This window comes from Globicephala melas, chromosome 2 (assembly GCF_963455315.2).
Source record: "Globicephala melas chromosome 2, mGloMel1.2, whole genome shotgun sequence".
Classification (NCBI taxonomy): Eukaryota; Metazoa; Chordata; class Mammalia; order Artiodactyla; family Delphinidae; genus Globicephala; species Globicephala melas.
In genome coordinates this window covers 152608268-152622428 of record NC_083315.2, presented here as the reverse complement: position 1 = coordinate 152622428, position 14161 = coordinate 152608268, and the positions used below count along the sequence as shown (strand labels likewise).

At 52.5% G+C, this 14161-nt stretch overlaps 1 protein-coding gene across 8 annotated transcripts in view; it reads right to left on the bottom strand.

The window, feature by feature from the left end:
- Positions 1-932: 932 nt before the first annotated feature.
- Positions 933-14161, bottom strand: part of ADCK1 (aarF domain containing kinase 1) — a 112102-nt gene continuing 98873 nt past the window's right edge. For all 8 annotated transcript variants that reach the window (XM_030831906.2, XM_030831911.2, XM_030831913.2 and 5 more), the window contains 4 exons: positions 9576-9725; positions 8150-8347; positions 4067-4260; positions 933-2588 (listed from right to left, as the gene is read on the bottom strand). In XM_030831906.2, coding sequence (XP_030687766.1) covers positions 2417-2588; positions 4067-4260; positions 8150-8347; positions 9576-9725 — 714 coding nt within the window. In that variant the 3' untranslated portion in view covers positions 933-2416. The remainder of the gene's footprint in view (positions 2589-4066; positions 4261-8149; positions 8348-9575; positions 9726-14161) is intronic.

Sequence of the window (14161 nt, the reverse complement as noted above, 5' to 3'; positions counted from 1 at the left end):
GAACCCAGAAGCTCTGCATTTGGGATCCTCCCAGACCTCACCCTGTGTGTCTCTTCATTTGCCTGGTCACAAGTGTAGTGCTTTCCTGAGTTCTGTGAGTCATTCAGCAAATTATCAAATCTAAAGGGGTTGTGGGAACCCCCAAATTTGTAGTCAGTTGGTCAAAAGTGTAGATGGCCTAGGGACCCCCAAACCTGCAACTTGTGTCTGAAGTGAGGGCAGTCTTATGGGAACTATGTGCTTAAGGGAACAGAGTCTGTACTAGCTCTAGGTGGTCAGCATCAGAATTGCACTGCAGTATCACAGTGGTCCAGGTCCATCCTGTCTTAGGCCCGAGGAACATGCAGGACTCGGTCTGCACTTCCAGAACTTTTTGTCTCCTTCACCCATCCACTCCCCCACTTCCACTGAAAACCCAACTTTCTCTGAAGTCAGGGTGTTAGAGTCACAATTCCACTGAAAACCCAACTTTCTCTAAGTCAGGGTGTTAGAGTCACAATTCAGGCACATATGACAGCTCACGGAGCAGGCGTAATCCATATCTCCAGCACTGTGGAATAAAAAGCAAAGCATGGACCCTCATTCAGCAGCTGAGTGACTTCAAGCAAATTACTAAACTTCTCTGAGCCTCAGTTCCCATCTCTGTGAGATGAGGCTAATGACCCCTCGCCCTCATAGAGCTGATGAGACAAGTCAAGATGTAACTTATTTACAAAGAACCTAGCATGTTCTCTCACACGTGGAAGGCACTCAGTAAACACTGACCCCTCCTATTTTCAAACTGCTCTGTACCCCAAGCTCTCCCAGCCTCTCAGCTCTCTCTGGATAACTGTTCTGGCAACATGCTGATGTCTTAGATCCCAAGGCAGCAGGAAGCCAACCATTAAACCCAAAGTGAAAAGCGAGTAACCATTACCTTGAACAAAAAGGACATTTATATTTACTTCAGTGGCTATAAAAGACACCATAAAATGTAATATGCAGCGTGCATCCTCGTGACTCATAACAGATCCTGCAAATTATTCTCTCAGGTCTCAGGGTGCAACCAACTGGTCACTAAGAACAATTAATTCTTTCAGGAAATAAAGGGATTGCGAATCATCTCTGGTCAGTGAAAAATCTGCTTCTTGTGTTATGAATAAAGAGAACGGAAAATGAGACTTAAATTTAGGGTTTTTTCTGCCCTCATGAATGCAGTGAAGTAAGATTGGAGAGATTTAAACACAATTACTCTCTGTGAGCCTGGGTGCTCGGTGAGAGCTAGGACCTGCCATATCTGGGGTCTTGGAGATCTGGAGACCACACAAACACAGGAGTTTGCGGGTGTCCCCAAAACAGGACCAGATGATCGAGTCGGGGAGGGGCAGGCTAGCAACAGGCAATAAGGTAGAAGTAGAGTCCAGACAGGCGACAAAGAGGTTTCAGAGTGGAAGCCCAGCCACGGTGACTGAACTTTAGACTACAGTCTCCAGGACTGGGGGTATCAAATGATGAATCCAAGGGCTAAGTCAGAAGCCAACTGGTAGAACAAGGCAGGTGCCAGGTCACAGGGAATGAGGTGAGAAACCGGGGGAACCAAAGTCAGAGGTTTCAGCTGAGCCTCCGAGTTCCTGGCCTTGGGCTTCCTAACCACTCCAACCAAGGTCTCAGTCTTAGAAAGTGAGAGAAACATACAAGAATCAGAAAGCTGCCGCACAGTGGAAGGGTGGAAGGATTTCAGGGCCAGGAAGCCGAGCAGATCACAATGTCGCACGGCATCTAGACCCACTCCTACCTAGTGGCCAAAGTGGATTCACTCCCAACCTGGAATAAAAATCCCACTGACCAAGCTCTGCTCTGCAACCCTGAAGGGGTTTTTATTGAATCACAGTACAGAAAACACCAAAGGGTCACCACGACAGCAGTGAACTCACAGCTGCTACAGAGGCTGGCGTGGGCGCCAAGCCACCTCGCTAAGGTCGGCACCTCTGGGGGGCGACAGCGCAAGGAGAGGAAACTGTTCTCCAGTTCAGAGACCATGCTCCCTTCCAGCAAAATCGAACTTCCTGCAAGTTAAATGTGCCCTCAGTGGGATTCATGGTCCATCCTGATAACAGGAAGGGTTAACGGAAGAGGGGGGGCATCCAACCCAATGGCCCACAGGGGGAGCGGGAAAGCAGACTGCCGTGCCTTCTCCCTGGATACAGAGAGAAAGGAACCTATCACACGGCACAGCTTGGGGGTCCCAAGACAAGGGCTCCAAAGGAGAGGAATTTCAGAGGTGGAGCACAACGGTGCCATGGACAGAGACCGTGGGGCTCCAGGCCACCAGCTGGCAGAATCGGGGCAAGCGCGTAGAGACATGATGGAAGAGTGAGGAGTGAAAAGACCCCTTGGCCACCAAAAGGTCACACCAGGAAGGGAACAGTAAGTCCACTCAGTGTGGAGCAGGCAACAGCCAGCAGAGCAGGGCCAACACCCAGCTGGCCAGCCTCAGCCCCTTCACACGCAGAACGAGTTCATGAAGGTTGATCTGCCATAAGTTGAAGGCCTCACTGAAAGAGATCTGGGTCCTTCTGAAGAATGAATGGGTATTCTTCTTCTTGTGCCTGCAGGAGGGGCAGGAAGGAAGGAGAGAACAGGAGATAAAGAGGTAAGAAGTACTCAGTATCATTAGAACAATGGAAGATGGTGGCTTTGCCAACTCACCAGCCCCCTGCCCCAGTGGACAACTCCTGGTTACGATCAGACCACAGCCCAGTCAGGGACCTGAGGAACTCAGCTATTCCAAAGGCATCTTCCAGGTAAGTGGGGTCAGCAAAAGCAGTTGTTTCACAGCGTATCAAAGGTTTAGTGAACCCAGTGGGTAGCACGTTCCAATGTTTCCCTTTTTCCAAAAGTATAGTTAATATTTATCAAATCAGAATCCCCCAAACCCAAAGGTAAAACCTTTCCCAAACGTTCTGAGGGTAAGAATCACTTGGAAACCTAATCAAGGTAGTCCTGGGAGGCTGGGGCCACTGTGGATTCAGCCCAGCTCAATCTCTTCTGCACCAAGGAAAGGACATGATGAAAATTGGTGTTTATGATGACCACCTATTCCAGACTTGTGTCCTGTTTTTTTTGGCTGTGCCGTGTGGCTTGCGGGATCTTAGTTCCCCGACAAGGGATTGAACCTGGGCGCTGGCAGTGAAAGCACCCAGTCCTAACCACTGGACTGCTCCGGGAACTCCCGAGACTTTGTTTCCTGAACCTCAGAGGAAGAATAAATCATGTTCGGCCCTTTCTGTATACAGTCTATCTTCCTGTAATCTAACTCAGTATTTGATAGTGGGTACATGATGTATGTGGTCAACACTCCCTTCACCCATTTACCAGAATGACCCATTCACTGCCTAGAATGGATGGGCTCGGAGCTGACCACAGTCCAGGCCTGCCTTCTCAGGTGAGAACATTCAGCCAGAGCATAGGCCTTCCTGTGTATTTGCTACTGTCAGCTAGGAGAGCCTAGAACCCTCTTTCCTCTGTCACTACCCCCCTGAGGAAGCACCCTTTCCTTCCTCATCAACACCTCAAGGATGCTGAGACATCTAAAAAGACCTGAGATTCGAGATGGCCTGCTGGTGACACCCTCTTGAGTCACAGCCACACCTGCAGGGAAAGGAACACTGGCCTCACTGCCTGGCCAATGCTGGGGACACAGTGCCGGGACCAGCTGGAGATGGGATGCGAACCCGGGCATCCCGATCCCAAGTCCGGGGGATGCTTGGATGGGACTGAGATTTTCCGAAGACACTGTAAACTTTACTAAGGGTAAGAATCACCTGCAAAGCTTGCCCGGGAGGGTGAGGTCCTAGAATCCACAATTTTAACAAGTAGAGGTGGCTCTCTGGACCACCTCAAAACACAGCCCCGAGGCATCAGCCAGGTCACTGGAGCTGTGTTCTGCCCCTAACTTCCTGCAGCGAGAGCTGGAGACTGGGGAGCTCAGGCACGGCCCTGGGGACTGGTGGGAAAACTGGAGGTGTGCAGACCCCTGGGGCTGGCGGGGAGCTAGAGGGGAGGAGCGGCTGGAGCCCACACTCACGCGGCCAGCGCCTTGACGCAGCAACGTGACATGTTGAGGAAGGAGGTGGCACTGGCGCGGGTGCCCAGGGCGGCCTCGATGCCCCGCAGCAGGTCGTTGGTCTTGAAGATGAGCAGCATCTGACGCGGCACGAGGTTGAGAAGGTGGCTGATCTGGGGGAGGTAGTTGGCCGCATTGTTGCGGATCTCTGAGTCCTGAAGCAGAGACAGGAGGACAAACAGACAGCTGGCATGGGAAGTGGGGCCCCGGGTGGCGGGCTGTCCGGGCAGCCTGTGACCTGAGGGGCTGCAAGGAAGCTCCGGGAGGGAGCGTCTAGCACAGCTGCCTCAGCAGCACTGGGAATCCTCCCCAGAGGGAAGCCTAGCCCAAGGGGCTTTGTAGCCGGGCAAACCTGGATGGGACAACTCACCCAACTTCTAGCCAAGCACCGAACGCGGTACAGGAGCAGAAGCACATCAGCAGGAACCAGGCCACATTTCTGCTGCCTCTGCCATCCTAGCTCCTGGCAGCCAAGGTCACCCATACCCAGCCCCCAAGCCCCCAAGCCCACACTGACTGGGCAGGAAGTCTACCTCCCCGACCAACCATTTGATGAGTCCAGCCTCTCAGCCCGGGGTCCACCCTTGTGTTCTTTTCTAAGGCTTCTTCGCTGGCCACCAATTTCAGGCCAGGCCTGGAAGGAGCCTTGGAAGCTGGTGCTTCTGAGTCACATCCCCCATCTCTCCTGCCAAGCCCAGGCTGGTGCAGTTGAGAGGTCTGAGCTGCTGACCCCAAACCCAAACCCAAAGTCCTCCCCCATACCCTGCCTGGCCCCGCACCCCACCAGACCTGCCCACCTGGCCACCGCTTATCACTGTCCTCCACGCTGGAGCCAGCATCAGCCCGCCCACTGCCCGGGGTCCTCCTGTCCCCAGAGCAGGATTCAGGGCTGCCCTTGCCCCATCCTGGTGGGTAAGTTTGGGGTCTGGCTTCCCAGCCTTCCCCGTCCCTGAGCTCTGCATGGTTCTGGGCAGATAACTGCCTCTAGCCAGAGTCCTGAGTATAGAGTGAGGCTCTGATCCCTTCTCAGTCTCCAGAGAAACAGTGATGGTGACAACGATGCCAATAGTCCACTCGTACAGCGCATCACTAAGTAAGCCGGGCGCTCTGACAATGCTTGCATGTGTTAACTCACCTAATCGCACGGCAACCCTAGTAGGCAAGCGTATACCCCCATGTGAGAGGAGGAAACTGAGGCACTGAGAAGTTAAGTAACCTCCCCAAGGTCCGCAGCTAGTAAGAGGTGAGTCAGAAGTCAAACCCAGGCCGTGCAGCTCCCAAGCCCACACCCTCACCACTACACTGCCTGTCATCTCACAGAGGACTGTGTGACCCAATGTCCTCCCCAAAAAACTGGGCATGTTAACACCGTCTGTGCCCACCTCCCAGCAGAACCCAGAGGGTCATCAGGGATAAGGTACGGGGAGGCGCGTGGGGTCCGTCAAAGTCACCCCAAGGGGCCCAGCAATGCTGCCAAGCGCTTCACCCTGCCCAGCCGCTTTCTGCAGCAGGAGCAGAGCTCTCTGCTCTTTCAGCAGCACGCGTGCGCCGCTGACAACTGAGCCGCTGTGAAACCCGAAATGTCCCCCAGGCAGGAGCTATCAGACTGGAACATCTCAACACGAGCCAGACACCAAGAGGCTGTCTGCCTCCCCGCCACCTCCCCGCACAGCTGCAGGTCACCCTGCTTGTGGGGGCTAAGGGCAGATCAAGGCCCCGCTCACCAGACCCCCTCTCAGCCCAAACGGAAGCCCCTGTGTCCACCCAGGCTACCCCGAGGGGCTCTTTCTCAGAGCAGCACAGCCGTCAAGCTTGGAACCCGCTGGATGTCTACCCGCTTGCAAAAACAAAACTCTAACTTAGTTAATAAAACCAGATATCATTCACTGAGAACCTACTGTGTGCCACGCAATCTTGTCCGTCCCTGTGGCTTTGATACCATCTATAGGCTGAAGACTCCCAAACTTATACGTCTCGAGGCTGGATCTCTGAGCACCAGGCTTAACTGCCCACGACACCGCTATCTGGACGCTCAGGAGAACTACTGACCCTCCCACCCCAAACGTGTCCTTCCCCAAGTCTTCCTAGGTCAGGAAGTGGTGCCCCTCCACCCCATAACTCACCTCAAAAAGCTACGATGCAACTCTGACTCTCCCCTTTTCCTCCCCTCACGTCCAAGCCGACAGAAAGGCCTCTTACTCTTATGTCCAGAATACACCTTGGCCCCACCTGCTTCTCTCCACCTCCATTAGCGTAGTCTGAGCCCCGTCATCCTTCCACCTGTTCATCTTGCCCCGCTCCAGAGAAATACTTAACATAGCGAGTCTGAGCACATGCTTCTCCTGCTCAAAACCTGTCAAAGCCTCTGCTTTGTCCTGAGAATGAATCTGAAATTCTCCCTGTGTGATACTCTCCCAGCTCAGGCCTCCAAACGCTTCTCAGTCCACCATCCTCCTCACACACTCCAGACCACCCAACCCTGCCCCTTTAATGCATCGCGTGCCCTCTGCCTGGAGTGCTTTCTCCAAGCTCTTCCCGTGGCTGGTGCCTTTCTTGTCCTTCGGGCCTCAGCTTACATGTCAACTCCCCAGCGAGATCTCCTCCACAGCATCCCCCCATCACCCATCATCACGGCACCCTGCTTATTACCCGCCCGCCCCTCCCCCCAGCACCTCTAACCTGCACTTATTCCATTTACCTGTTTATTCACTTGTTTACTGTCTGTCTTCCTCTACAAGTGCAAATTACATGGAAGTCCTGTCTGTCTGTTCATCACTGGATCCACAGTCCAGGGTCCAGCAAAAACAAATGTTTATTCAGTGAACAAATTTCAGAAACTATGAGGAGGCATTTTACATGCATTATCAATAAAGCAGAAACTATCATCCCTATCCAACAAACGAAGGAGATTGTTTTTCTTCTTCTGAGATGATGAGCTGAAAGCTGTGTAAGCCTGGGGTGACTGGTGGTCACCTTTGCCACCAAGTTTGCTGAGGAACGATGTCAACTTGGAGGAAAGCAGAGCCAAGAGATGGCAAGAGGCAGATGGTGGTTTGGTGACATCGCTGCAGACTCTGGACCCAGCCATTCCTAAAGCCCCCACCACAAGGCAGCTCGCAAGGGAGGACTCTGAGGCTCAGAGAGGTGACCAGAACCATCCAAGGTCATGCCACCAGAAGCAGGCGCTGGAACCAGAGCCCAGGTCTTTCTACTGCACAAGCAGGACCCTGTCCCTTGTGGCAAGCGTAAGCCCCTCCCCACATGGACACGGGCAAGTCTGCAAAGGTCTGCAAACTGACAGACCGGGAAGACAGAAGGCAATTCCTTGAGGGATTAAGGAGCCCGGGAGGGAGCTCACCCTGAGCCAGGAAGAACGAGCTACCCGCTAAGCCCCTACTGGAGGGGCAGAGGTGAGTACAAGTACAGGGAGAAGGTGTTCCTAGGATCGGTCTCAGCCCAGACTCCCGATCCAATGGAGGAATGAGCTACAAACAAAAAGACCAAAAGAGCTGTTTCACTAAAAACTCCATAGGAATGAAGGGACAAGCAGCCCTTGAGTACGGCATGAGGAGTGAAGCCCCCTGCCCAGGAGGGTGCCCTAGAGCAACCCCACGATGGGAGATGGTGCCCAGTAGGAGACAGCGGGTGACGCCAGACTTATTCACCAGGCAGTCCCTGGGGATTCCCAGAAGTCCTGGGGGAGAACTTGGTGGAAGCCTGAAATCTTATGACAGCAGGTTGTAGTGAAAGTCACAGAGCCTGGATTATACGGTTAACGTGACCTACTTATATTCCAGGTTGATAAGGCCAGGAGGGACACAGTGGGACAGCGTCCCCTTTCCCTCCGTCCATCCAGGCACACTCTTTCTCCCTCCCTCCCTCCTCCTCAACCAGTACCTCTCTAATTCTGCCCCTACTCCATCCCCACAGCACCACCAGTATAGAACCCCAGACCCTGGGTTGGCAGGGCTCCAAACGCCACGCCTGGCCCTGCCCCTTGCATCCGGGACAGGGCAGGACCGGGGCGGGGGGGGGGGCACCCACCTCAGTGGCGGTGACTGGAGTTTGGCCAATGCCCCTGTTGACTGAGTCCCACGACCGGGCTGTCAGCATGCAGGTGAACAAGGGGTAGAGGTCCCCGGCTCCCAGGCGCTGGCTGTACTTCTTCACATTCTTCATGTCGGTCCAGATCAGCGACTGCCAGAGGTGGCAGTAATCCAGGCGGAACTCTTCCGTGAGCACCTACAGCGGGGGCAGCATGGCAGGACCTGGGCCCCCTCTCCCCATGAAAGACCTAGTCCCTGGCTGGTGTGACCACTGCAAAGGGGAGTGGAGGGAAACCATGGTTCCTGCACAACGTCTGCTCCTCTCCCACAGTCGGCCATCCTTGAAGGTCCAGGTACAAAGCCACTATTTGGCCAGCCTTGGTCCTGAGTGGCAGAGGCTACCAACAGCCCATCAAAATCTATATTCCCCTCTTCTTCCCAAGTCTAAGATCCTCGCCTTCCTCCTAGTTAGTTGTAGCCCTCTGCCTGAGCTCTGACCAATGGAATGTGGCAGAAGCTCCACTTGCAGGCCTGGTCCATGAAAACTTCCCCATGCATGCTCCTCTGAGCCCTTACCCCTGCTGCTGGTGGGCGGCGAGACCCCCAAGGAGACCTGGGAGCAACAGCCTCGGTCAGCCCCTGCTTGCAGGCTCCTCCACGCACCCCAGACTGGTGTGTGAGCAGGCAATTAGTCATCTGTTGTGTCTGGGCCATCATTCACTTGGGGGCTGTTTCTAACTTAAACTAACATGCCCAACACCCCTGAGTCTTTCAAAGGAAGCCCAGATTTGGGGATGTGGGATCAGGGCTCTGAGGCGAGAAGCAGGAGACCACCAGGGAAACCTCCCCAGGACCACCTGCCTCATGGAATCAAGCCAGGACCTGGGTCCTGGGATTGACACTGAACTTGTCAGCTTCTAGGCAGGAACACGTGGCTCACTGGAACCAGCTCTGTGTCCCAAGTTCCAGAGGACAGTCAGGACCATCCAACCCCTATCAGCTCCCTGCGCCCTTTCCCATGACATATGACCTCCTCACTGGGGCTGAGTTACCCTTCCCCCTGAAGTCTAGCTCTTGTAAGGGCAGCTCACCTCCCAGGGCCTGGCTGGCCTGGGCTTCCCTGGGAAAAAGGTTTTTTTTGCAGCTGAGAAAGCCCATTCACACATCCAGGCACAATCTCATCTACCCCTCACAGCTGCCTCTAAAGGAGGTGTTATCACTCACTCTATTAGGAGGAAGCTGAGGCTCGGAGAGCTTGGAGCGCTCCTCTGACCTTGACTTCCACAAGATAACAGCTCTAGGGGTAGGGCTGGGCCCTCTTCAGCTACCTTGCTATCTGCTTCCCATTTCTGTGGCCAGTAGGGGAGTTCAGCGGGCTCTGAGCCCAAGCAGGACCAGACCCTGGGGGGAAAGGGCGCTCCTACCTGGTAAAGCCCATGGTCCAACAGGACGATCTCCACCTTTCCTGTGCCCGGGCACTTCCGCACCAGCACATTGCCTGGGTGAGGGTCACAGTGCACGAAGCCGTTGACAAAGATCATCTCACTGTACATCTTGCCCAGGTGGCGCGAGATCTGAAAGAGAAGGGAGGTGGGTGGGAGCTGCACCTCATTATCACGTGCCTCAGAGATTTCTCCTCTGGCCCCTCAATCTGGCCACTCTCAAGAGGAAGGCCTGAGCAGTCACGGTGGAAGGGATGGCTGGAGATTGCACCGTTCCTGATAGAAGCTCAACGCTCATCCAGCTTTTCCTAACTTCAGCTGCACGTGAGATTCAGCTGGAACTCAGAAATGTTAGGGGTGGTACCCAGGCACCAGTATTATCTTTAAGTGCCCCAGGTGATTTTAATGGATGGCAAGGTAGGAGAACCACTGCTTCTAGGTTTTCTGAAGACTGTAACACCCACCTCCCACACCTGCCCCTCCAATCTTCCCTGGTTTTTCTCTTCTCTCAGTCCCTCTTCCTTGTTTCCCCCAAAGCTGAATATGGGTTGGAAAGCTGGGTGGGGCTAGGGATCACTCTATCTGCCCCTTCTCCAAAGAACAAGGTCAGGGGGCTGAGGACCAGGGATAGATGACCCCCATCACCCTCTGGGGCTGCCTCAGCAGCTCCAGGCCAGTCCCAGGAGTACCCAGAATCACAAGCCCTTCTCCCCTCTCCCTTCAGCCCCTTTCCCTACTCCCCTCCCTGCCACAGCCCAATGCTAATCTGATTTATGATGTCTGCACAGAAGAAATGACACTGGAGAGGCCATTTAAATCATCCTGTCACTGCTGCTCTCCCTGCCGAGGCAGCCTCCTTATCTCTACTCCCTTTTCATTAAAGCTAAAAGCCTCTTCCCAGCTAGGGAACAGCTGCTGAACAGAGCCAGACCCGGACCCACAGATGGTCTGCTGATGGGTTTCCACAGGACAAAGAGATGCTTAACCCAGGAAGCTGGCGCCCTAGGACACACACTGCCCTTGGCATCCCTCAGCCTCGGCTGGCCCGCATGTTCACTAACAAACATATCCCAGCTAGAGGAGAGGAGCTGGGGCCCGTGGGATGGGGAACATAGGATTAGGGTCTTAAGATAAAGACTCCTTTCCTTGGTTTACAAAGTCCTGTACAACCAGGCCCAGCCTCCCTCCCTGGTCTCATCTTGTACCACACTGACATTCCAGCCATATTTGCTCTCTTCCTCTTCTCTAATAATCTCTGTGCCTTCCTACCTCAGGGCCTTTGCACATGATATTCCAGGAACATTGCTTCATCTCCCCTTCAGCTGTTTCACTCCTCTCTTCCTTCCCACCCCACTGAGCATCACCTCCCTGGGGAAGCCTTCCCTGACCTCCTAGACTAAATGATGTTCTCCTGCCATACACCCTCACACTTTTCTACCGCTAGCACACTCTTTGTATTATTATTTGATTAACAACCATCTAGCCCGCTATCATAAGCTCCTATATGATGGCAGGAACTGGCTCTATTTTGTTAAACAGCTTCATCGAGGTCTAAGTTACATATCATAGACTGGTTCTATTATTCATCCCCTTGCCTGTAACAGGCCAAACATGTGAGTATAGGACTCTGCCTTCAACATGAATGAGACCCTTGACTCTCCATGTTTTTCTGGGATGCTGAGGTTCCGGCCTCTGATGCTTATCCGAACCCCATTAGTCTCCTCTGAATCCCAATCAATGATAATTGGCCTCCAATTAAATCATCAAGAATACGTCTACTTTAGTAACAGTAGTTGTCATCCTTATTAAAAGCCCTAAAAGTAAGTACAATCATGATCCCCATTTTGCAGATTAGGAACTGAGACTCGTCGAGGTTTAATGTACCCAGAGCTACCTGGCTGGAAAGAGGTGGAGACAGAATTCAAACCAGGTGTGACCCACAGCCTTCCAGTAACCACTATTCTATACTGGCTCACGCCGACTTCTGCACTTCTCAATTGAACTTTGTGACCTTAAAGAAGTTAGTCATACTCTCAACTTCAGCAAAATGGAAATAATAATAGTGCCACTCTCACGGGCTACTGTCAGGCCAATGAGAGTATCATGGTGCTCGGGACCTAGTAACCTCTCCTAGGCGCCCCTGATTCCTCCTAACACTCCTGGGAGGGCAGCAGACTAGGTTTCATTGTACCTTTCTAAGAAATGATGAAATCAGGCTTAAAGAGGCCATCTAAAGTCTTGACACTTAGACTGTCGCCCTGTGCCCTGCTACCACACGCTCCTGACATTTTTCTTGGAGGAAAGCAATGCCCAGTACTTGGTGTCTGTGGGCATCAGGAACAGAACTTTACCCCGTGTCAAGTTCCCAGACTCAGGCTGAGATGTTGGGTGCCCCAGGGCCACCATTTTCTGTTTCCTGGGAGAGGGGGTCCTGGATGAGCCAGCAGGTCCCCACCTCGGGACCACTGAGAACCCCTTCTGTTAGGCTCTTTGGAGCTCTCCGGAGACGAGCTCTAAAAGGCCATATTTGCCAAACCAATTGCATTTATTAAGTAATAATTCATTTTTATTTGTCAAGGATGCCTATAAGGTCCGATCAGGGCTCCTGATCAGCCCAAGATAAGCAGGGCAGCCAGACAGAGCTGACAGAATTCCAGCCAAAAGCAGAGACATGATATTTCATTTAGTCTGGGCAGACCTGTCATGGGGAGATGTATGACCTCCCTTAAGCTTCCTGAAATATTGCTAGTCGCTGCGGGCCCCCTGTTACTACACTGAAAGGTGGCCCCTAGGGCTCTGGGGACTCAGGCTGGGGGAGCCTTGGCCCATGAGGAGCGAGCGGCTGCTACAGGAGGAGGAGAAGAGGCTGCCAAGTGCGGCCCATATACACGCAGGCAAAGCCACCAGAGCAGTCCTCCCCTTCCAGCGGCCCCTACCTGGGTGTCTTTCCTTTTACGGGCTGTTCCTGATGTTCATTTTAGCCAGATCTCACCAGGATAGGCAGGTGTGGAAGGCAGAAACAGGAGGGAGGACCAGCCTATGTCACTGGCTTCACTCTGGGGCCCTGTTGGCACTGCCACTGTGGGCATGGGTTACCTGGGGGACAAATCACCTCCCATCTCAATCTGAGTCTAAGTTCCCTGAGCTGTTCGGTGAGCCTAGCCCCATCTGCTCTATTTCCTCACAGAGCTACCTCGAGATTCAAGGTCAAAATGTGATTGCTTGTGGGAAGGCACGTTATCCGCTACACTCTACGACACAAACGTGCTTGTTTGTTTTCTGTCATGTGGTAGCTTACTTTAAACCTGGAAAAAAAATATACCCACTGTCACCATCAAAGAGTAATTTTCGAAAAGTTAAAAACTTGACTTTCACACAAATATAGAATGAACACATGTCAAACATTGTGTAACTCATCAGTAAAGGAGCAAGTAAGAAAGTAGGTCTGGTTCAAAGAGAATTTTGAGGGACTGGGTATTTATGGGTATTTAAACAGGAATAAGAGACTAAGATTCCGGGATTAGATACAAAACTGGTTATTGCCCTACTGGGCAATAAGGAAATCATAACCTTCCGGGTTATCTTTTCTAGTAGGGAGAAATTATTTGCATCTCTGCTGGATAAGATCCACAGGTTGACACACGACTTCAGTCTGAGCCCTTAATTAATTGTCAGTAGCAAAGTCAAACAAAAGTACATTCCCTTAGATATGAAAAACTCCTCAGGTAGGCTGCTTGAACAATGCCCGAGAGTGACTTTGAAAGGACAAACCGCACACTCCTTTTTCTGAATTTTAGGTAATTTTTCTTAACATCTATCAGAGTTGCAGTAAATAGTCTCTGAGAACCAATATGCCCAGAGAAAGGCAGCCAGCCCCCTCCTACTCACAGAGGCACTGAGAGTCCCAGGAGAAACCTAAGGCCATCACTGGGCACAAAGCCCTCTCTCCACCCCTTCCATATACTTAGCTATGGCTCCTCCTCAAGAACAGACAATTGTAAATAAGGCTGCAATGAATATGGGAGTTCAGGTATCCTTTTAATATTGATTTCGTTTCCTTCAGACATATAACCCAGAAGTGGAAATGCTGGATCATATGGTAGGTCTATTTTCAGTGGGTTTTTTTGGGGGTTTTTTGTCTTTTTTTTTTTGGCGGTATGCGGGCCTCTCACTGCTGTGGCCTCTCCCGTTGCGGAGCACAGGCTCCGGACACACAGGCTCAGCGGCCATGGCTCACGGGCCCAGCCACTCCGCGGCACATGGGATCTTCCCGGACCGGGGCACGAACCCGTGTCCCCTGCATCGGCAGGCGGACTCTCAACCACTGCGCCACCAGGGAAGCCCTATTTTCAGTGTTTTAAGGAACCTCCATACTGTTCTCCATGGTGGCTGTATCAATTTACATTCCCACCAACAGTGCACGGGGGCTTCCTTTTCTCCACACCCTCACCAACACTGTTATCTCTTGTCCTCTTGATGACAGCCATTCTAACAGGTGTGAGGTGATCTCTCATTGTGGTTTTTATTTGTATTTCCCTGACAATTAGTGATGTTGAGCACCTTTTCAT